This window comes from Cataglyphis hispanica, chromosome 20, assembly GCF_021464435.1.
Source record: "Cataglyphis hispanica isolate Lineage 1 chromosome 20, ULB_Chis1_1.0, whole genome shotgun sequence".
Taxonomy (NCBI): domain Eukaryota; kingdom Metazoa; phylum Arthropoda; class Insecta; order Hymenoptera; family Formicidae; genus Cataglyphis; species Cataglyphis hispanica.
Window position 1 is genome coordinate 2625031 of NC_065973.1, and position 24607 is coordinate 2649637.

The following is a 24607-nucleotide window of genomic DNA, read 5'->3' on the forward strand; positions in this document are numbered from 1 at the left end:
TTAACTCTTACTTATTTCCGTCCCATTCTTCAACTAGGTAAAGTATTTAAAAAAATATTAAACTATTAATTTCATTCATTCGAAAACGAGATGTTTTTTGTTCACTGCACGTACGCAAATTCTTGTATAATGCTCACTTCAAACTTCAAAGGATTTAAAATCGACTCTGCGTCGACGAGAATTTTAAACGAGACTTGAATGTACAACCGTTCAAATTTTATTTAATGCGTGTATTTCTTCTGCAATATTTTTAACGCAAGAAATTTGAGCGAGGAATACCTTCTCTCCAATTTACCTTTGACTTTTACGGAATAAACGTATAACGTTTCGCAATTCAAAGAAACTCGAGAGGCGATCATATTGCTAACTCACGATTGCTCGAGCAAGACGATGAAAATAAATGATATGAATATGCATTTTCTACATCTATCATTCGCGATAAAGGTATGAATACACTCTCCAAAAATTTGTCAAAGTACGCATAATTTTTTTTTTACCTCCTTGAAACAAGAATTTTTCTTTTACATCTTCATTTACGAGTAAAAATGTGCAGCGTCATTAGCGCGATCCTATGTTACGATAGTACGCATTAAATGTCCCAAGATATTTTCTGAGCATGTAAAACAGATTTCTCCACACATGTTCTCCTCTGCATGTCAGTAAGCATAGAGAAATTCTTGTAAGACACTTTCGATTTTTTATAATATTTCATGCACCAAATCATATGTGGTCCAAAAATAGTTTGCATCACGTTTATTAAACTGCGTGCACAGGCACAGTTTGTAGCGCAAAGATTAATAAAGTAAGACAAAAAAATAGCAGCAAAAAGAAATTAAGTTAAATTATACTTTGATTTGATTGTGCTAAAAGCCACTTTAATAAACGTTTACTATTGCATTTAGCAATTAAGCTTATCATCACTCACCGTAATCGTCCTCGTAGATGATCGCCACTTTGGTCCAATTGAGAAACTCCATGACGTCCTGATAAGCGATGTTGAGCAGATTTTGTGCGGGATAGAGATTAATGCTGAATTCTTTCGCCTCCGCGTCCAGGTCCAGCCTAGCCTCGAGATGCGGAATATCGAGAGCATCGCAGATGCTGTGAATGTGCTGGCCCAGAATCGGATCAGAGGGCCCGAAGATCGCCTGAACGCCGTACTTGACCTGCTGACACGCTAAAACAAAAAGCAACATGATCGTTAGCTTTGACAAATGTGTACAATGTATTCTGAACGCAAGAGCATAAAATGATTTTAATCTAATTTGACATCCGCTCCGCCCAAGAACAATAATTAACAATAATTTAACCCGACTTTCTCGTGAGAAATTAACGGCAAAGATAATTTTAACTATCGCGGGTAATGATGCTATTTTATTCACTATTAGTTTACAATCGAATTAACTTTTCTCTTCTTTTTCCCTTTACGCAATTAACATCCATTCCTCTGTCCATTTTCTCGTTTTCGCCGAATGAGAAAAAGGAAACCGATTAACTCGGAATTAGCGACGTTCTCCCGGTACCGGAAAACGCGCCGTAACCGGACATAATGACGCCGTGTTACGGTCGATAATTCCGTGTGGTGAGGAGAAGTCCACCCACGAACGGTCGCTAACGCCGCATTAGCGCCACACTAAATGTAGGACACGCGATCATCGTACTGCAGCACTAGCGTCGAGCATAAGGGAGGATTGTCGTCGTTGTCGTACGTGCGGAATGACCGAAGCCGGCGCGCATACTTGGCACACACCCGTCGGGTTATCTCTCCCGGCAAGTTCTCTAAGTGTTGCCGCATCGAGTTTTAGACAACCGACCGAATCGGAGTTTAGCCGAGAGCATCGCCTCTATCCGCCCACAAGAACAAACCAGCTCGTCGTCTTCTCCTTTCCCTTATATATAGTCTCCCTTTGGCTCGCTCGCCTTTACGTTACAGGGTTAATTTACGTTGTTGCGCACGAAAATCGATTTTCCGAGTTGCCCGTCCTGACATAAGATGACAGTTAAATCGAGTGTCGCAAATTTGACGTGGATAAAGCGTAAGCAGATATCGCTCCTCCCAAAATGCGTGATAATTATTATCAAAGGGAGATGCAGAGAATTATAACACGGATAGATGAATCATTGAATATGCGCATTTAATAATGTCTTTATGTAAGGCAACGCTAAATTAGCTATAAATATTTGCTCGCTTACGGCTGCTGTAAAAACGGCGAATGTGTCGTAAACATTTTAATTGGAAAATTCTCGTACGTAAAATGACTCTCGATGTTACGAGGCTAATTAACGAATTATTTACGAAAATTGCCGGTGAACTTCTTCGAAAATATTGGGTTGTTTGATACGCCGACTGATAAGCCGGCTCGTCCGATTAACACGATATGACAGTGGAAAGGATCAACGGTAAGGCCGGCGAATAATGACTTCTCATGCAGTGAGATAATAGGTTTTTGGAGGTTCCATTATCATTCCATGCTACAGCGGTGATATCACCATCATTATACGCGGATTACAATCCGCACAATCTTGTTCCTTACCGCGTATCGTTTCTGGTTGGATGCGGTAATACAAGTTGCGGGGTAAAGATGGTCGGCGCGATTGGTTAAATGAAATTTTACACGGATAAGATAATTTTACTTCGATTTCAAATTGATCGAAATATATGTTTGATGTCACGTGGTTGTAGAATTTGCATTTAATGAAACACTGCTATCTGTAAAGTTTTGTTTTTCTCTTATTTTTATTATATTTTTTATTACTCCAATGCAAAAATCGTAATAGACATCCCGTATCCATCCAATCAATTTATCTGAAAATACCTAAAGACGCAATGATGAAGATCGGCTTGTAAAATTGAGCGCACTGAAATTGCGGAGAATATTATCCATATTTCACCCATATATACATAAATGCATTTATTTAATTTACAGTGCGCTCGATATATTGATTTAGCGTTAGGATACCTATATCAACATTTTGAACACGGCTTATTGCATTGCCTCTCAACCTCTGCTCGACCATTAAATTTGCACAGATTATTAAAACCCTAGCTAGAAATACGCAAAGGTAAATGACTAAGGCAAAAAAAAAAAAATTTAACTTGTACTGGCGTTTAAAGCGAAAAGCTTAAAAAAATCAAGGTTATAAACGAATCTCTTTCTCTCTCTCTCTCTCGAAAGTAAATGAGGTTTAATTCGTTGCTTAATGGGGTGATCGTTAGCCTCTTGCACATGCGCCTCAACTTTTCTTTTTTCTTTTACTCTCTAAACTCTTCTTTTTTTTTTCTTCAATGTACTTTACCTCTCTAGGGAAATAACTCTCAGTGCGAAGTGCGCTCATAATAAATCGAATTCAATCCACCTTCTGTTCATGTTTCTCTCATAACTTGCGTATTTCCGCGATATATCTTTCTTCTTTTAAATACTCATACACAATCGATTTTTCTTTTTAAATAAATTCTATTTTGTTTTTTAGCAAGAACGGATAAAATACCATGCAAAGAAGTAAAATGCACATTGGAAAATAGAAAGATGAGCAACAAGAACACACGTAAAAAAATTAGAAGTAAAAATTAGTAGTAAAAGTGGAATATAAAAATAAAAGAAAAGATTACTTGATCATTAATTTAAAACAAATTTCACAGAGGGTGTTAAAGAACCACTGTATATTTTTTGAACTGCGATTTTTTTTGCTTACTAAAGGTCAATTTATTTTGTTAGCAACGATGTCAATTTTTTAAATTTTATTTTTTTATTCTCATCTTTTTAAAAAGAAAATTTTTAATAAATCAAATTTTTTGTCCTTTTTTGACCAGACTATACTTCTCAGATTAAATGACATATCGTTTTTATTTTTTTTTTTTTTTAATATCCGTACAATCGATTTCTTTTCAATCCAACCGTGTCCCGTTATTGTCAAGAGAAAGGAAGAAAGAACATCGAACAGAGTGGTTGCGATGGGAATTGAAATGAGAGCAAATGGGACAGAAAGCGGAAAGTAAAGAGACGTTAGGTGGGCAGCTGAATAGCAAGGAAATAAAATGCACGTCGAAAAATAGAAGCGGACAACTAACGCAGACAGAAAGGATGTGTAATGGTGAATGTAACGCTAGAATGCAGGTATCAAAGAGACGGATAAGAAATAAATAACGCGATGATGTCCGATCCATCAACCTTTCTTCCTGTTTTCGTTTTACTTTGCTGCTTTGAAACTATTGACATCTCTTTATTATGTTTTGTAAGAAATAATATAATGCAATTTGTATTTAGGATTAATTAAATTATAAATAAAGATTATATATAACTGTCCATATTCTCCTCTCAATTCTTGTATTAATATTCTGTTCTACATTTCCAGCGTATGCAATTGTTATAATTCTGCAACAGCGTTTTGCAATATCAATATATTTTTTTTATCGGAAAACAATTATTTTAAAAGCATTATTGATATTTTTATATAATACCATCCTTTGTTGTATAGAAAATCAATAACTCTACCAGATTCGTATAAAGAGCTTAAAGTTTCATCAAAATTTTATTATGCAAATATTTCTAAAAGTAAACTTATAAAAATTGTAAATACTCAAAGTTAATTAATCGTGTAGTTGTGTCCTTATTTAAATCGTACTAACAATATCTTTTAGACAATCTACAATCTCTGTAAATTTAAGACAAAATTCCACTTGGATACTACATATCCTTATAAAATTATTGCCCAAAATTGTGTCACAAATTAATTAACATGTGCTTATACAAAAGAAAAAATAATCTTTGAAGATATAATTTTGCAAGTAGCATTTTTTTTAATTAAAAAAAAAGATGAAGTAATTATATGTACAATGCTAAAATCTACCGCGAATCTCATTTTGACATATAGTCGAACGAAAATGTTGAACTTATTGCGGAGAATATATTTGTTGACATTCCGCGACAACAGAAAAAAATTTATGTTTCTTTTGCAAGTAGTTCTATATCGCCGCACATATTTACACGCGCACAAATATTTTTCGTGTAATGCGTCCCATCGATCGGCGAGAAATATAAATCTGACATTTTATTACTTTCGTCTCCAGTCATCCCACCAAGAAACACTTGAAGGGTATAAATTGAGAGAGAGAGAGAGAGAGAGAGAGAGAGAGAGAGAGAGAAGCGGAAGGGCAATAATCTGCGATATTATTTGTCAGTTCGCCTGCACCGGATGGAGCACTAATCGCAATTTCGGTGTGTTTCATGGCTCGAGTATTTACTACTGCAGTAATTATTTTCGGTCACAAAAAGCATGATTTTTGTGAGTTTTCAAAAATAAGGAAAATATATTTACATGTCCGTTAATATATAACAATCTCTATATAAAAACGACATATTTTGTTAAAGAAATTGAATTATTAATTGAATTGAAAATGGATTTACCATTGAATCATAAATTCAGAAATGAAATAAAATAGTTTCACTTGTTGTAACATTTTTTTACTATTTTCAAAATATTTGATAATAACATTGAATTCTATTATTTTAAAAACGAGAGATGCATATTTTTATTAAACTTAATACAGATAATTGTACATATATTTTCAAGAGAAATTGGTTTTTAATAAAAATATTTTAAATCCTAATATTATATTTATATATTTTAAATTGAAATTGAAACATAAGTATATACATATATAGATTATATTTTTTTTCTCCATTTGCAAAAATCTGGCTCAGAGATTATATCCATTCAAAAAAACATTTCAATAACTACATCGGTTCGTGCAAACATGCGAAATTTCATCGCATAATTAAAAATCCGAAATGCAGTGTAAATGTACATTGCGGTCGTTTTGCACTATCGATCGATCGCATTTGTCATCCGGAGCGAAATAAATTCAATTTATTCGGTTTGCGACGAATCTCATCGTAGAGTTTCAGAGTTTCATCACCGAGTTGCTCCCTGTGGCAATGTACCCACGACTTTGTCGCTGATGAGGGAAAAAAATCGTCTAACGTAGATTCTGGGAATAAAAGTAATTTCGCAATCGTCGGGATTTATATCGCGGAAAAGAACTATCTTTCATAAAAAAAAAAAAAAAAAAGATCCAGTTACAATTCTACTAACTCATTTCGTTTTTTGTACGTACAAACAACTCGCAATGTTCGAAACGATTTAATTTGCATGAAATGTTTCGGATGAGAAAATTGACGCTTTTAATTAATTTTTCTAATTATATATAAAATGTAAATATAAATTTACGTAATTATATATAGTTGTAGTAATTATGTATAGTTGTACTGCATTTTGCACATTTTAAATTATATTGAAAATAGCAAATATTTGTAATAGGCAAATATTTGACTAGGCAGATGCATTTGTACATTTTTTTTTTTTTTTTCGTATTCGTGAAATGTCGATGGTCTCTTCCTTGATTTACTTCATCAAACTACTTGCTACTTTCCCCCTCAAATTAATCGAATTGACTTATTTCGATGCGGTTTCTCTTAGACGTCGGTTGCGTTTCTGAGGTTCGCTCTTTGCTATACCGTCACTTCATTATTGCGAAACTAACTTGATGCTGCCTTGTTGGAGTAGTCAATCGTATAGTCTTCGCTGATTGATTCCGGTAACTATAGTAATTGGGTAACCTGAATTCACTTGTCCACTTGATTCATTAGGAATTATATCATCGCCAATCGAAGGGACTTTAAAGCACACCAATTAAATGGCGTCTTATCGATCGTCGAGCAGAATCGTCGATGAATCTAACGAACCGTAGTTTCGGTAAGGAACCGCGACGCGGAAAATTCAATTTGTTGACTGCGCCGATAAATATATTATCCGGCTTTATACTCGCTTCTATCCAAAGTCGTGCGCGAGTTGTTCATTAATCCGTTAACTCTCCAAGATACTCGCGACGTTGTCGTTCTTATCGTCTCCGCGCAAGTTCGTAAAGGCAAATTCGAACTTCAACTCGATAAGCTCGAGATATCTTATCTGAGAATCCATACTGTAATACGGCGTTAGTCGCAGAGTGAAATTCCAACTTACATATAGCGGCCAAACGGAATCGGTAACGTTACAAAGGGCAACGTCGGCGTTCTGTGTTTCAAGGACGTAGTATCTGGTCTCGAGACGCCAGTAAATTGAAAAGTGAGATCGATAGCGGCGCTAGGAGGGAAAACAGCGCGTATTTTCGCAAACGTGGAACAGAAACGAGGGGGAGGGAAGCGAGATATATAAGCGGTTGGTCGCAGATCAGGGGGCGTCCGGAAACTCGGCGAGAAAATAAGAGAAGGAAAGCGAGTTTGTGGAGTCGAGCCAGCCAGCCAATCGTATCTGAATTTGTTTACGATGACAGCGCGCTGTCGAAAAAGTTTCTGTGGCTGACGTCGACGTCGTCCACGAGAAATACGAAAGTTAACCCGCTTTTTAAAACGTCAGTTCCGGCGAGAGGCGATGTGGCGAGGTGCGAGAGGCGATCCCTTTCTCACTATCCGCATTTACCTTTGACGATTCAACGAAAATCAATCATATTTCGAGAGGATCGAAGACGGTTCGGCCCCTCTTACGATCAGATCTTCGAAGGTCAGCTTCTCATTTCAAATAAGTCTCCAGATCCTCGAGGATCCGCGCGATCAAAGTTAACGTCTATCCGGGCGCACAAAAGGCGCAGAGGAAAAGTATCAGGAAGATTCGTACGTCTTTACGCGAATTTTCCGACAATAAATCGGAAGGAAAGCGCGCACAATAGACCTGAAATGGAATATCGGTGCCTATTCGAGCTTTTCTCGAGGCTTCTTCGAATCTTTCTCGAGCCTTTTTTTTTCCGGGACGCTCGAGGACGCAAGATCTATTCCGCGTACGATGCTCGATCTACTTCGTTGCCGTCGTTGAACCAAAAAATCGTCGAAATCGTCGCGGGAGGCTCTGATACGTTACGAGTTTGGCCATCGGCCACAAGAGTTATCTTCCCTCCACTTCCTTCTCGCTAGCCGTGCCAATGGTGCTCGCGATGATGAATCAAAGTCGTAAGGCGATTCCCCGCTATCTGGGATTGCGCGGGAGGAAGTGGGGAAAGAGTGATTCGGGCGCTCTTCTTAATTTCGTGAGATAAGGCGGCTGCGTTTTAAATCAATGGCGCGAGAACGTCGGAGATAAAGCCCGACGTAAGTATAAAAAGAAGTCATTACGCGCGATTATGCCTCTTCTTGCATCGCGCGCGCCGCATTTACGAGCTGGCATTTAAGTGCCACGCTGAAATCAGGTTGATTAGAGTGTCACGTGAATTAATCTTCGAGTTCACACATAGAAATGACGTTAAATATAATATATATATATATATATATATATATATATATATATATATATATATATATATATGGGGGGATAATAGTATAAGCGAGTATAAAAATCCTATAGCCTTTAAGGGCTGAAAATGTCGAAATTATTGATTGAAAATATATGCAGTACATGGATTATTTAATTTAGCTTTAGTGTTATTTCATATTATATGACATGATACGAGAAAAATATTCTGCCACAAATATTAAAAAAATAATTATATTTTTCTCTATCATTGCATGTTGAATAAATACATTTGTAGTAAAGAAGAATATTTTGTTGTGTCATGTAATTTGAATGAATTTTTATGATTTTAAAATGCTTAAAAGATGGTTCTTTAAATAATTAGACCGCTTCTTAGAACAGCCTTGCGTTAATTTATTTTTCGCTTCTGTGAAAAAATTATGACATACTATTTTAAAAATATTAATACACCTTCTACGATTCCCTAACGAGAAATTGTGAGAAGGGCTGAGTTATTATGGGGGAGTATGACGTGAAAATGTGAACAGCCGGACTTGGACTCGTAATTATTCCGCGTTCATAAAAAGGTCTTGCCGGGTCATTGCCAAGGCATTCTCTCGAGATGCAGTAGATTTTAAGCTCCTGTAAAGGAGAGTGTCTCGAGTTTCTTGCCAAGAGAGACCCGACAAGAGAGTGCGTGATGTATTGATATCGATGTAGTCGCTTAGCGATTATCGTAATATTTTATCGTGCACAATAATCGTAACATCTTCTTTACAGAAGAAAAACATCTGCTTTATCGAAAACATTATTACATGATATATTGTGTTACGTTGCTATAATATGAATATTTTTAATATTTATGTTTCAATATGATATCATAAAATATTATTTCACATAAAAAAAACATTAATAATAATATCATATCTAGTTTATACTTTGCTAATCTTTGAAAAATAATATATTGTCGATGGAAAAAATATTTTCCAATATTCCTCCCTTTTATGTTATTCCTTGTTTATTTACAATTTTATTCACAGTTATAGATAGCAAAATATATTCTTTTCAAATTACTTTTTAATCCACATCCATGTATACTAATTATTGTGTAGTAATTATTTCAAACATATGGCTAAAAAATTTATTTATCAAAATATTCATGATTCTCATCAAATGCAAGAAAGCGATAATTTTGTAATTCTATATAAAACGGTAAGAAATTTCGCAGCGATCTAATACCCTCGCAGTTAGTGAACTTACATTAGTGAGTTTTCCAGAGAATAATGCAAGGGCGTATTATTTTACCGCGCCCTGCGCATCGCATAACGAGCAGCCTTATTGGCGACGGCCTCTCCTCCTTTATGTTCCTTTAGATTATCGTATATACCAGTTACCGGAAGCTTAACAACCGCGTCAGGCATCCCCATGAAAGGTGCGTCATGCTAATTAACTTTGCAACTTTCGCGGAAATGGCCTTTCCTCGACAACTTTCAACTTTGTCGGCATCGACCACGGTTTCTTCTCACATTGACGACGAAATTGGAGAGAAAAAGAAAAAAAAAGCGCACCTCATTAAATTTTCGAAACATTCGGCGCGAAGGTGAATCGATTTCGTCTCATTATGCCTCAATCAATTTGTTAGTTATTACTTAAACATTAATCGGCAGTAATCGTGACGTTTCGACATTTAAATTATTTTTACGCGATCGAGAAAATATTTTGTTTATATTATCACTAGAAAAACACAGTAACATGTTAACCGGAACTTTCAAAACATAAATAAGTACACAAATAGGATGCCGACATTAATATTGCGAATGCTAATAACCACAATTGCATATGCGCGATTCTTGATTTTCATATTAATTATCATCGATAATGATCATTGAAAAGTGTTTCTCTCTCTCTCTCTCTCTCTCTCTCTCTCTCTCTCTCTCTCCCTTTCTGTATATCTTCAAAGATTTTCCAATGAATTTTCAAATGCTTAAGACAACTGCAAAACTTATCGTACACCTTGTAGTTACATTGTCTGTATGTGTCAATGTATCTTTATCTCGCAAATATTCATTATGTCTGGTAACTTTGTCGCTTTTGACTTAGAATATGTTTCATTTGCAAGTAAAATGAGTCTCCCGTTGCTTACGTCACGCAAAATACCATCGTAATCGAAGTTTGAAATTAGTAAACTTTTGCGATACTATTCTTCGAGTTGCTCTTACAGCGAATAACTTCGTCGTTTATATGTGAACGTGCTTGTCCGTCGAATTTCAACAGGATCGGCAAATTTCCTGAGAGACCTGCGTTATAAAATATCAATGTTCATCACCGATCAAACATATTTCGAGAAATGCAGCAAAAATTCACTGGCTTCACGTAATTCACTATTGCAACAGGTGGTTGTGTAAACGTTATCCATTACACAGTTCAACAGGGCAAAAATATTTTATGTAAAGAATGAGAATTTTTATTGAATATTCGAAATATTCTCTCTCTCTCTTTCTCTCCCTCCTCTCTCTTTCTCTCTTTATCTCTTTCTTTCTCTCTTCTAATGAAAAAAAAAAGTATTCTCTATAAAAAATGTCTCTACACAGGATCTTAAAAATGAGAAAGAAATATTCAATAAAATAAGCATTTTAATTTCAGTTTTGCATAAAAATGTAAAAATGTCTTTTTGTAGTAAATGATAAATAAAAATAAAAAAATTCATTTAACATGAGCTTTTCAAATTAAAAACCTTGATATTTTCTTTTCTTTTCTGCAATTTTATTCTTCCAATACTTTTGATATAAAAAACAACGTATTTTTTCGCATCATGTTATGCATTTAATTGCGCGTTTCATATTAAATATCCACTAGATATATTTTGAATCTGCAGTAATAAACAAATTAACGACAAAGATGCATTGTTTCGGCGTGACAATGTGTGTGTATAGCGTAAGAATGTCTGGCGCTTTGTTGGCTCTCTTTTCAATCTTAACGAGGAATCGAGTGTCGGTCTGTATTTTGACGTCGGCAATTCTCCCGACAGATCCCGAGCCATCAGCTTCGTTCAATCAGAGTAATTGCGCGTTAAATCTCTTTGCTCGCCATTGAATCAATTTTGCAGCTTCCTGAGCTATCTTCGTATATACCCGCAACGGGGATCGCTACAGTGTTCCTCCGTAACTTGCTTCTCTCGCGCCAGTTGAATGCCATTCGATTAATCAGTGGGGAAGAATTATAGATTTAGCTATTAATTCATTTGTTCAAAGAGCCTAGAACGCCACTATTTATCAATCTATTCGTTTATCTTTCTCTATTTCTCTCTCTCTCTTTCTGCATCTTTTTCTTCTTAGAGCCGTGACACGTACATTACGAAGATATTATATAAGTCGAGAAAAAATGTAATATAATCTAAAAGAGAAGATGATTTCTCCTGCAAAATTAAATTGAAAATGTACGATAAAATTTGTTCCTAATAGATTCTTCGTTTTTAAAAAATTTGAGTTTTCAAATTGACAAAATATTTTTGCTATTTTAAACTTGATAGATTTTAAAGATCTTATATTATATATTATCAAAATTATCTTCTCTTTTATAACAGTAATTATATTAAAATTTTCTATAATTATAATAAACTTTAGTTTTTTAATATAATTTAAATTATTTTAAATTATTTTTATTAAATAAATGTTTATATTTTTATATTTACGTACTAATCACTGTCATAACAAAAAGTTATTAGAGATTATTTTAGCTTAAAAAAATGTAACTATTTCCCAAATCAATTTCCCAAATTTTAAAGTTACTTTTTTTTATATAACAAAATGTTTATCTATTTTCTTTCTAAAATCACGCAAATAAATAAAGTCATCTATATTTTCAATTTATTTTTGAATGTGAAATTATCTTCTTTTCAAATTAATTACGTTTTCCAATTTTCCTATATAAAAATTTTCCGCATGATGTAGTACGGACGATCTCTTTTCAGCATGTTTGTAAAATGTTACGTCAGCAATGATTTAGCAAAAAGATTTTCGTACACACGTAATAAAGATATCGAATAAAATTTCTAAAGTATCCAATAACTGTACAGTTTATTTACACAGTTCATGCATCGCGATATATATGCGTGCTTTTGCATCAAGAGGAAATCGAGGAAGTCCTCGTGTGGACCATGGAGAAGCTATGTACGTAATGATATTACTAACTTAGGCGAATGCAAACTGACGCCTGTGTGCTTTTAAATCTCGCAGGCAAGGCAACAGCTCTCAAGGCTCTCCTGATATATCCCGGGGCAAAAAAATTTCCTCGGCAAATTCCCAACTGAATTTATCGAGGAGGGGGCGAGATGCGCGTGTTCCTCTCATATATATTCCGCGTGCAACGTGTCCGCGTGTATGCCACGGCTCAAGGCAAGTCTGCTTCGTTTCCGTATCGATATTGGTTTCGCGCGTCAGTTTATGTTTCCTTCCGTCTGGCCTCTTCTCTATTTCGCCAACCTTGCGTCTCCCTCACTGCGAGTCCCTCTCTGCTTTTCAGTTTTCTTTAACTCCTTCGCCGCTGGCACCTTCCTCTCTCGTTCCTTCGTACCGTTTTTTTTTATTCCTCTTTTCACCGCGAGTACCGCGTCACGCTTTTTCCCCCGCGATATTTCCGCGTCGTAAAAAAGCGAATGGAAAGCAAATGGAAATGGAGTGGGATGTCCAATGAAAGAGTGATGGAGGGAAATGAAATTTGAAGAAGCGCCGATATAAAGCGATTTCGTCGCCGGAAGTACGGTTTGATATAATGTCTCGGCGGGTCAACAACGAAACACGGCCGCGTAAACTTGCATTGCAAGGCTACAAACATGATTAAAAAATAAAATATAAGAGTGCATATAAGATTTATGAAAATTAATTTGCGAAATATTTTTCGTTAAGAACGAGTGTGGGGGGGGAGTATCTAAAATTATAAAAAATTATTTGCATTTTTTTTATACGGATGCGTGAGGAAAGTATTATTTGCAATTGCGTCGTGAGATAAGAAGACGGTGCAGAAATTACAAAAGAAGAGGATCGTGCGATCTCGGATTTGAGAAGAGTGACGTCGAATACGTACACGTACGTTACCGATATAGAAGCGCAGCGGAAAAACGCAGATTATAAGACTGAAATATAGCTCTAAGCCTTTTATTCTGCCGTCGGTATTATATCCTGGGATTTATTTACAAGCGGCGGGGCAAATCCGCTTCCGCGCGCGCGTATGCGACAGCAAGAAAAATTCGAAGCTTAATCGATAAACATGTCCCCCGGTTTCGTATCCGGAGGATTTGCGACGGTAAAAAAAAAGAAAGATTAAAATATTAAACGACGTGATATGGCCAATAATTGTACGGATAATATCGATTAAAAATGAATTCTTCTCTCTCTCTCTCTCTCTCTCTCTTTCTCTCTCTCTCTCTCTCTTTTCAAAGGCGAGATTACGGAAACGCGGAAAAATCGTAACTATAATTGATTTCTCGTTTATTCCAATACTTCTTCCGGCTGATGATTATTCGATCGATATACAATTGTAACTCGTAAACGTTCATCAAAGTTTAAATTGTTGAGCAAGCAGGCAGCGGTCACAACAGCCTTCGCGTTAAACTAAACTATATGTTCATTCTCAGAGGATTAAACTGAAAGTCAAATCCTCGCGGGATTTGCTGCAAGCACTCATTACTGACAGATTTCACAGTAGCATATTCAGCCATTATGAGGCACCAAAGAGATGAGTGGACGACAATAGCGTCTGCCGCGCGGTAAGCGCTGAGAACCTCCCCGTCTGACAAATGAGTTTTTACGTTCAACGATAAATGCTCCTCTGTGCCAGATACTTTCCTTTAAGTTTTCCCTTGCATTTGCTCATTTTTCTCAATGTCATAGATTTCATGCAATCTTTGTCTGCGAATCATTTATTTCATTCATATATATATATATATATATATATATATATATATATATATATATATTATATATTCTTTGGCTGTAACACGCGTCTATTATTATATGGCAATTTTATTTTTCGATTCAGAGTTTTACCCGCTTTCTAACAAATTCAAATTTACTTATAAATAGCATATTTAATTTATCTATATGAAGGTATTAATCAAGTTATGTAAAACATGCTAGCGACCGGAATTTTCTCGACAATGCAGGCCTTTCTTATTCGTGAAAATTCTAAAGTAGCTCACGGTCGAGAGTTCTCGGGCATGTACATAGACCGAGAAACCTTCGCATCAAAGATCGAAAATCAAGAGCACTATCGGTTTGAAGACAAGCAGTGCTTATAAGCGGAATCGAGAGCGACCTGTTCGAGAGGGACTCTCGAACACGCGACATGATGCTAAAGCTAGGTCTCTTTTAACCGACGACAGTTTCGGAAATTATGTATTTATGTTTCGCAAGGTTTGCTTTAAAGTTTGACAGCGTCCTTGTTAATGAATATCGTATTGATCCTGTTTTCAGGAAAACTTTTTACAAAATTGATGATTTTGAAAATTGAGAGAATTTGATAAGTAAAGCTACATGAATGTAAATCGATAAAATCTTATTTTCCAATTAATTTTAATCAGATCGAATTTATAAGCGAGGTATACAATAAGAGATGGTAATAATAATTTTTTGGAAATTAATCTAAAATAATTTTATTATTATTATCATTTTAATTAATTAAGACATTAAAGCATTTCATTTCTGCATTAAATTTTCTTATAAAATTTTCTTACTTGCGTATTTACGTACATAGTTTAACCATCACAATTTTTACCGCAGATACTGAAAGAGGCCACTATTACAAATGAGATGAGAGAAAACGTAGCATATAATGCGTGTAAAGAGCTTAAACAGGAATCGCGCCCATTGACTTGTACTACTTGTCACGTCGCCTTAACATGGCGTTGTTTGCATAAGTGTATGCATGTGGTCATGTAAATGGTCCATGTAGGGACGCGGTGATGATCGTTGGATATTGCAAAGTAGCGTTATCTGCGCCAACGAATACGATTTTTTTTGTAGACGTTTATGGTTATATGCGCACGTGCTATATGAAAGTTGGTTATCGGATTTCCTGCGCGATGCGTCGCTCGCGTTAATACTCGTACGGCGATCTCACGGGGAAACGAGCGATGCACTAATATCGCTTCCGATCGTCGAGGGATACATACGTTTCTCGTTGATGCAGTCTTCGTTAAATTTTATCACCGGCAGGCAAAATAATTGTGTGACAATTCTGTATATCCCGTACATTACGGTTGTACATTAAATATCTGAATAACGAAATTTAAATGAGACCCTTATTTGTGTAAAGTTTAATTGCAATTAACGAAAAGCAGAGAGTCGGTTAATTGTACTTTTCATGCATTATATACAGGGAGAATCGAAACGTTCCGGTCAGACTTTGAACTTTTATAAAAAATTTAATTCTGAACAAACAATTTCATAAACATGGCTCGAAAAATGCTTCCTTAAAAAGTTGGTGCCCAAAAACCTTTGAAATCACGATTATTTCATTTTTACAAATATCAGGGAAAGTGCGTTTTTTAACAAAAAATTGTAGAGAATTAAATTATCTTTCAAATGAGATCAAAATGATTGTAGTACGTTTGCGCCCACCCTGTATATATACTATATATAAAATTGTCAGAGCACGCAGCTTCGAAATAAATAAATTTGACTATCTCGTGTTGCCGTGTGGCTGAACTAACGGGTCCATGAAAAGTCACTAGAGAAAACCCTCGGCGCTACTAGCAGACTATAGACTGGTTTTGAAGTGGCTTCCCACTCAGTGTGTTACACAATACATATTCACATTCTATCGATCCGCGCGGCAATACCGAGACACGAATTCGACAAAAACACCGATTCAAGTTTGCCTGGTTCCAAGCAATTGAAAGTATATGTATATTACATCATCGTTCAAATTTACGTCGTTACTTCATTTGATTTACCTTCCATCGACAAATTAATAATTTATATTCATATGTGTATTCCTGTCAATACTTAAGTATACTCGACAGAAACGATAATATTTCAATTCAAGTTGTGTAATAAATTAATTATTTTACTATTAGATTAATTAATTAAATTTATTAATTATAGCTATTAATAATTTTACTATTAGAGAGAAAGAGATTAAAAAAAAAGGAAAAGAGAGAGAGAGAGAGAGAGAGAGAGAGAGAGAAAATATAACAAAAATTGATAAAATTTTTCTGGTCAGAAAATCATCATAAAAATTTTATGTAGACATGCATTATATTTTAGCAACGTGAATTTTGCAAGTATGTATGCAACAATTTTCATATATTACGATTTTTTATAAAGAATGAGCACAATAGCCGAAATTGAATTACAAAGATTATGTGCGAGAGTACAATGCGAAATAAAAATGAAAATTTATATTTAAATTACGGGTAACGTTGAAGAATTTGACTAAATTGGATTTCATAATTGCACTTTGCGAGCTATACATGCGAAATTAATATTGTTACTAATATTATAATCAGATTATTAAAATCTACGTTATCAAAATATTATAATCAAAGTTAGTATCAAACTATTGCTGTTATTTTACATAATTAATATTATATTAAATATTAATATAATATTATATATAATTTATATTAGAGAGTATTATCTGCTCCGTGATTTTTTCGATATTTAAAGTATAGGAATCAAAAATTAGAAAAAAGTATACATCTCATTTAAATGAAATATGTTGTTTTTGTAAAACATCGATCGCTCGGCAAAGTTATGATTTGCGGTCGAAATTGAGGCCGAAAATGATAATGGCAGCTGATCGATTTTGTTGATTAATTCTCTGCTGATCAATATTAACGGAAGATTGGAAACTAATCACCCTAATCGTTATAACGTGTGTATAGTGCACATAACGAGTGAGATGTGCTTCCATTCAATTCGATTCGATATCGACCTGGATTAATGTTTTTCACATAATTTATTTTCAATGACTAAAAGAACCCCGATATTGTTGATGCGCTTTACGGAGACTTAAATATGACGCAAATCCAGATATTCATGGAAGGAGAAAAGAAATGGAGAAAAGAAATCTGCTCGACTACTCTTGGTAGGATTATAAACACCGCTGTATCTTGAAGAACGAAACTAACGAATCCCCCCTAACGAATTTCATCATACTTGTATATTTAAAAATCAGCTCGTTCCATGGATCTTTTTGTAAAAAATGGAAACAGGAATTTCATTTTGGTCTGTAATACCAATGCAATCAGCGCTAAGGATTGTTGCAGAATCAACACATACTGAATCATATAAATATTATAGGAATACTTTCGCGCGCGATATATCGCATAAAGAGGCGACAATTAATTTTGTCTTTGAGATCTTTGATTTTCTCGTATATAGGACAAGAAGCGTGTAATACGCTTTTAATGACACTATGAAACGAATTAGATATTGTCGTCCATGTGTATCGGATAACGGCGAACGAAAAGGATAAATAATAAATATATGCTACTTTAATAATGACGAGCGGCGAGCGAGCCTATTATTCTCATTTGGTTTATATATACGTGCTGTCAAGATGATAAATTTTGTATACGGTAACGCTTCTTACATCGCGCACAGCGCGTTGACTCTGTAAGGACTCTCGTGATATTCAAGATACCCCGAGGTATTCTCGTGAATATCATGATTTTGCTCGATAAGTCGGCTCCCTTTCTCTCGACTCAGCTTCTTCTCTCACAGGCGATTACCGTTTACGATCGATTGTTTGATTCACCTCGTTTTTTATGTGAAAAAAAAATTTAACTTAACACGTGACTCGTCTTGCTTCTCGCACTTCGATGATAGGAATTATACGAATTAAAAAAGTTTCGGCAAAAACGGCTGAACCTGTCTCCCTCATATTTTCCAAGCTAAAATAAAATGATAGTTGTCTCAAACTCGTGCCAGAAATGTAGCATCTACACATTTTGCAACTGCTTGTAACTGTGTGAAAACGGAACGAGCTTTCAGGAATAAATCATTTTTGACATGCAAGAAGCCGTGAGATTAATGAGCGTGAAGAATGTTTTTTTTTTTTAACTTCGGTGAAATTTCTTACGAACGTGTGCGATCCGGCATCGTTTGATTACTTTACTGGAGAATCTTCTACCCGCGATGAGTTTCGGCTCAAATTACGTCATTTCTTACGTAGATTTTTTTGCGGTAATACCAAATAAAATTATTTAGGCAGTCTAGTTCGAAAGTGAAATACGTATAAAAAAGATATACAGAGATGTATTGATGGCGCACGAGATACGAATACTTAGCACTTACCTTTTTTCGATGCGTGAAAGGAATCATCTTTTGGCACGTACTGGATGTCATACTCCAGCGTGGTCTTCGGCAGGATAATTTTGTCCTTGTTGATCTTGTAAACGGCGTACTTGAAGGCTAGCTCCGTGCTGCTATCCTTTTGGTCATGAGTGAATATAGCACCTGAAAAGTAAGCACACAAATATAATGGCGTTAAAGTAAAATAGCGAACTACATCCCGTAGAGTAGATAATACTTTCAAACGATTAAAGTTCGTCCATCTATGCTAATAAAACTTTAAGCTGAACAAGTTTGAATCTTGTTTATAATTTATGCACAATTTTAATACTTTTTCTACATTATTTAACTTTGATTACATATCAAATATTTTCTCTCCTTATGTTAAATATATTATTTTATTAACGCAGACGTAATAATATATATATCACATGGTTAAAATAATAAAAATCAAATTTTATTTTATTTAGAAACGAAGAGCATACATTTCTGCTCAAAATACATTAAATCTTTAGAATACTAAATTTTATGTTTATCTACCATGCATTACAGATAAATGAACAATGTTCATCGTTAATCGCTCGACTGTCACCATAAGAAAATGCAAAAGTAAAAAAAGTATCGCAACTAAAAATATGCTTGCGTCAAGGATCACTATTATTGTGTGATATGCTTGAAGAGCGGCTTCTAATAACGCCTATTCATTGACTGATACTGATTAAATAGCCGCTGGGTATTGATAGTGCGCTAAAGCTCTTAGGACCGCAACCTTCAAAAAGGTCACGCGTTTGAAAGTCCTTGAGAGAATATACTTCCAATTTATTGAACAGCAAAGACTCTAAGCCGCCCTACATACATCTCGTTCCCGTCATTGCCAACTAAACCAGTTCCTCGAAGAAAAGGAATACTTAAAGACACTCTGCAGCATTGAAGAGAATTAATCACCTTCCTTTAGGTATTCAGACTCTCATCGCAAAATGCTCGGGGTCGTTTGCGGAAATTAACGGGGATCCTCGCGATAAAAAGCAGCAGGATGCATTTCTGACCTAGTGCCAGAGACAATTTTTATGGTCAAACGCGAGCGAGAGTTATAAAAGTGATGATCAGCATTGCCGATTAACGTTTGCGTCTTCGAAAAACTTGAGAAAAACTTTGTCAAAATTGCAGGCCGTTAGCAACGTTTTGTCTGTCGTATTCTCTTTTTCTCTTTCTCCTTCCTCTCCTTCTTTCTCTCTCTCTCTCTCTCTTTGAATTATTAACAAAAATTTGATTAAATAAATATTTTTTTATAAACAAATATTTGTCCTTATTTAATAATTTGTTAATAAAATTCCCAGCTTTGATATGTATAGTATTCTAGTGTGATGGGAAAAAATCAATGAAAAACAAAATATTTTAAAGAATATTATATAAAATATAAATAAAAAGATAATTTAATCTTTAATGTGCTCTTTATATCACTCACTTTAAAATCCGACATTACGTAATGTGAAAAAAATCATAGTGTTCCGAAAAATAAGTTAGCTTTCTAGTTCTAATTTAGCTGATAAGCATATTATCAAATATTTGTATCATTATTTATATTTTACATGGAAGAAGAAAAATTGTTACTTGTTTTTAGCTTACCGTACATGCGTAATTGCATCATTAATCATACAGTAAACGCACATAAAATACATATACATGTAGAATATTAATCGTATCACCTCTTGTGTGCAGATAAAGCAGGTAAAATCGAAGAAAAGTTTTCTATTATTTTTCGATTTTTATATATAATAATTATTAAAAAAAAATTTAAAATCGATTAATTCGCGCGAGTATAAGCGCCTATAACTTTTTACTTTTTATTTCTATACCATTTTTTTTATAAGAATTATTATTTTCAAGAAAAGTTTATTAATTAATATATACATGTATGTGTCATAATATCTATTTTATAATTATATTTTTATTTTTATTTGTATAAATTTTCGAAATCTACGTTTTTATGATGTGTAAATGCAGAACACATTAATCGAAATATAATGTCGAGAATTATGAAGAAAAACGAGACTAAAAATGTACAATCTGAAAGTTCTGACAGGATCTGATACGTATTTTGTGTACGTGATATATCGTTAAAACACTATATCGATTTAATGGAATATTTCTTTCTGAATTAGACGTTGAAGAAATATTAATATTTAACCACGTTATCCGCAGATAAAGAGAGAAGATTTGTTCGATATCGCGAGAATAAGTGGACATGAGTGAGCGATAACGAACTGTATTTGTACCATCAAATTATTCTTTCTTTCTTCATTTTTTCATCGGCCCTTAATCCTTCGATGCGGCACTTTCTCTCCGCCCGATGTGCTCTTTTGCTTTTCATTCCGTGTCGTAACTAACTAATCCATTTATTTGTAACGCAATGGATGCGCATTAGCGGTCTTCCATCTCTCATCCCGCAGTATTGTTCTTTATGCCATTCTCTTTCCGTTTTTCCGTTTTCGCTGTAACACGTTAAGTACTCTTATCCTCTCGGAAATGCTCACAATGATTTCTTTTGGTATTTTCTTGCAACCTCGCAACTACGGCTGCATTCAGCCATTAGCTGCATTTAAATAAAGAATAGATAATATTCAGATATTGTTCATTACTTGTGTACAGAGTTTTCAGTGATCATTCCAACTTCATTTCGTATTTGCGTATTTTAATTAAAAGAGGAATTATCGTATGAATAATATTGGATAGTTTAGGCAGGATTAAATCAGATATTAATTATTTAAAAAAATATTAAATTATGTATGTTTCAATACATGAAAATTCATATAGTGGAAATTGTAAATAATATTTCGAGAAAAGTTTTCTTTCATAAAATATGACATATCTCTTTTGCATCGATTTAATACACATTAATAATGAAAAAATATATAAATATAAAGATGGAAAAAGAAGAAGACGAACGAGATTAGTTTACTGGAAGAGCATTTCTATTGAACCGCGTTTGTAATTTCGCGAAAATTTCCTTGAATTATTTTATCTTTCAAAGTACTGCATTATTTTTCAAAAAAATTCTGCAAAATCATCTTATTATTTTTAAATCCTTGAGAAAGCCTTTTTAAAAAATAACCGAAGATTATAAGTGACGACTTTTTTTTACACAAGAATGATCATCTTTTTTCTGCTTGTACTATAATTTGTAATACAGTATTATAATTTTCTCTCTTTTCTTTTTTAATAATAATAATGATAAAAGCACATAATTAGATATATATGTATATGTATATTTTTATCTATTTATTTATTTTATTGTGACATTATATGAAAATAGATTAGCATAGAAAAATAGATAGCATAGCTTCTTTAATATAATATATGATTACATGATCAGCTGCTATGTATATCTGACTTTGACATTTCTTATTTTCTCTTGTCGCTTGATTTTCATACAGCTCCAATATGATATTTCGACAACAGTGATGAAATAACGAGGAGCGTCGCGTGAAGGCTGCTTATAACACCTTGTGATTATACGCGTGCGTGAGATTAAAGGAAGAACCGTGCAAAGATGAGCAATTTGAGTAACTTCGAAACAAGAAATTTACCCATCTCGCGTTTCTAAAGATACGCAGTTCGCATGCGTATTGAAGTTTCCTTTCTAAACTTTGGTCGTATAACTCTGATTAAGCATGTATTAATATCGAAAATATGATATAATTTGAAAAGAAACTAATCTGTCAGTTCGTTAATGAGTGCCGGAAGTTAAACCGATTACGCATACATAAAAAAGCAGTCCAAAACTTATATAGCGCGGACGAATTTATTATAAACGCTGAAACATACCCGAAAATTTATTATTTATTTCTGATAAATAAAAACGGCTTATTTGTGGCTAGTAAAAAACGACGCTCGGATTATTAGTTTAAATTCATTTTAGAATCTCGTTGCGAGCTCTCCTGCGAGCATACGGAAAAATATGAATGTTTTTAAATGGAGTAAGACTCGAATAATATGCTGGTGCATACTTCTTGCATAAAGAATAATATTTTTTCCTATAATGCCGATCTTTTTCTCGTATAATATGCGTTTGCTATCCTTTCTCTGCGCGAATGAATAACGCATGCTTATGTGCTCGTTCGTTTGTATCTCGGATCATAAAATGTGCGAGAGATGCGCTACGATATTTCTAGAGTGCAGTGAACATTTCTCAATTCTGTATTACTTACTACGGAACTTTCATTCTCGTATGAAAGATAATAAATGGAATGCTAGGAAAATTTAATATTCATGATACACTTTATATTTAATAAATGAAAGCAGCTTATAACTCGTGAATACATCTCTATTATACTTGGTGCTTGGAAATAAAAGCATATCTTTGATATTGCTCGTAGTTTTTGCATATTCTTTTTCTATAGATAACGTATGGCATAAAAAAAAGGATAGGAGAACACAAGGTACATCTATTATTGTTTCATTTATAATTGCATGTTTAATTCTAATAATATTTTATTCAATTTAATTAGTCTTTCATTCAGTTTAATACAAATGAGAAGATGTGTATTGGATGTAAGTTACTGTGTACATATATTTTATACGATAGCGGAATGTATGTGATATTTAGCGTGCAAGTCTTTTCGCGCTTATTGTTAAGCGGCTCCGCTTTTATCAGTTTCAGTTATGGATAAAACTTTGCTATTTTGCCTCGTAACACGATAAATTCAATCTCTCCTCTTACATGTTCTCTCGCGTGACCACTTTCCTACGGTTAGTATTATTCCCAAGGTATAGCAAGGTACATTCGCGTCGGAATATCGTAGAATAGAATGACGTTTATTTGGCGTAGTATTTCTCACGTATTTGGTTATGGAAAAATTATAAAAATAAAAAATTTATAATATGTTAAAGCAACTGAAATGAGAGGAATTTGTGTGGCAGTGCAATAAAATATTTACACAAATAAATAAAAGCAAATAATAATTTAATGCAGTATCGCACGTAATATTTTCCTGTATTCAAAGACTATTCCACAGCGGACGTTTTAATCTCAACCTCGACTTCATTAATGTCGCGAGTTAACATCCCGATTGCTCCGCATTCTTTGTCGCGCCATTTTCTCGAGAGAAAAGAGAGAGAGAGAGAGCTTTCGTCGCCGTCAGATTTTTTTCTCTGAACGAGACTCGAATTTCATCGAGCAAAACGAGCCCCTCTCATCTAGATAAGATTAAAGTGTGAACGACGGGATGAAAGGGACGGAATAAGGCAGCAGCTGATGAAGAGAGGATTGATAAAAAGGGTACGAAAAACGATGCCATGGTCTTTTCAGGCATTTTAAAAATCACTCCTTTCTCGTCCGTCACACGCCTCTGAAATAAGAATGCAAAAACTTCGGGGGGGGGAGGGGAGGGGAAAGTCAGATCGAGAAACGATTCGCAGTAGATACGGGGAGATAGAATACGGGGGAATAGTGAAGGAAAGGCGACGAGATAAGAAGATGAGCGCAGATCAGGGGCATACTCCTCTGAAAAGTGGAGTGAAACTTTTTTCCCCGGAACTTTTCCATTTCACGGATTATACGAGCTGCGAGAACTCTTTCGGAGACTTGGACAAATCGGGAGTTACTGTAATCTAAAGTTGATGAATGAAGCAAGCAATATTATGGAACTCAATAATTAATAATAATAATAATTATACGATAAGTCAGCAAGAAATTATTATTATCGTTATTATTATAAAGTTGAAAAATAATATATGATAATATGATAAATATTTCATCAACTTTACATATATATATACTATATATATATATATTATTAAATTAAATAATAAATTTATCATTCGCGTGATATTTTTATACATTAATAATTTAATATACACTCATTTTGACATACAAATATAGAGAAATTAAACCGTTAATTTTCTCTCGTTATCTCTAAATATATCAAAAACAAGCAAAAATAATTAAATTAAAATAATTAAATTAAAAATATTAAAATTAAATGCAAAAAAATATTTAATGTATTTAATTGTAATTGTTGTTGACTCTCATTATT

The 24607-nt window shown here is 34.3% G+C and overlaps 1 protein-coding gene across 8 annotated transcripts in view; it reads right to left on the reverse strand.

The window, feature by feature from the left end:
* LOC126856896 (glutamate receptor ionotropic, kainate 2-like) overlaps positions 1 to 24607 on the reverse strand; it is a 135658-nt gene that overhangs the window by 87806 nt on the left and 23245 nt on the right. For all 8 annotated transcript variants that reach the window (XM_050605882.1, XM_050605879.1, XM_050605880.1 and 5 more), the window contains exons 3-4: positions 18576 to 18737; positions 926 to 1177 (exon numbers count right to left, since the gene is read on the reverse strand). In XM_050605882.1, the coding sequence (XP_050461839.1) occupies positions 926 to 1177; positions 18576 to 18737 (414 nt within the window). The remainder of the gene's footprint in view (positions 1 to 925; positions 1178 to 18575; positions 18738 to 24607) is intronic.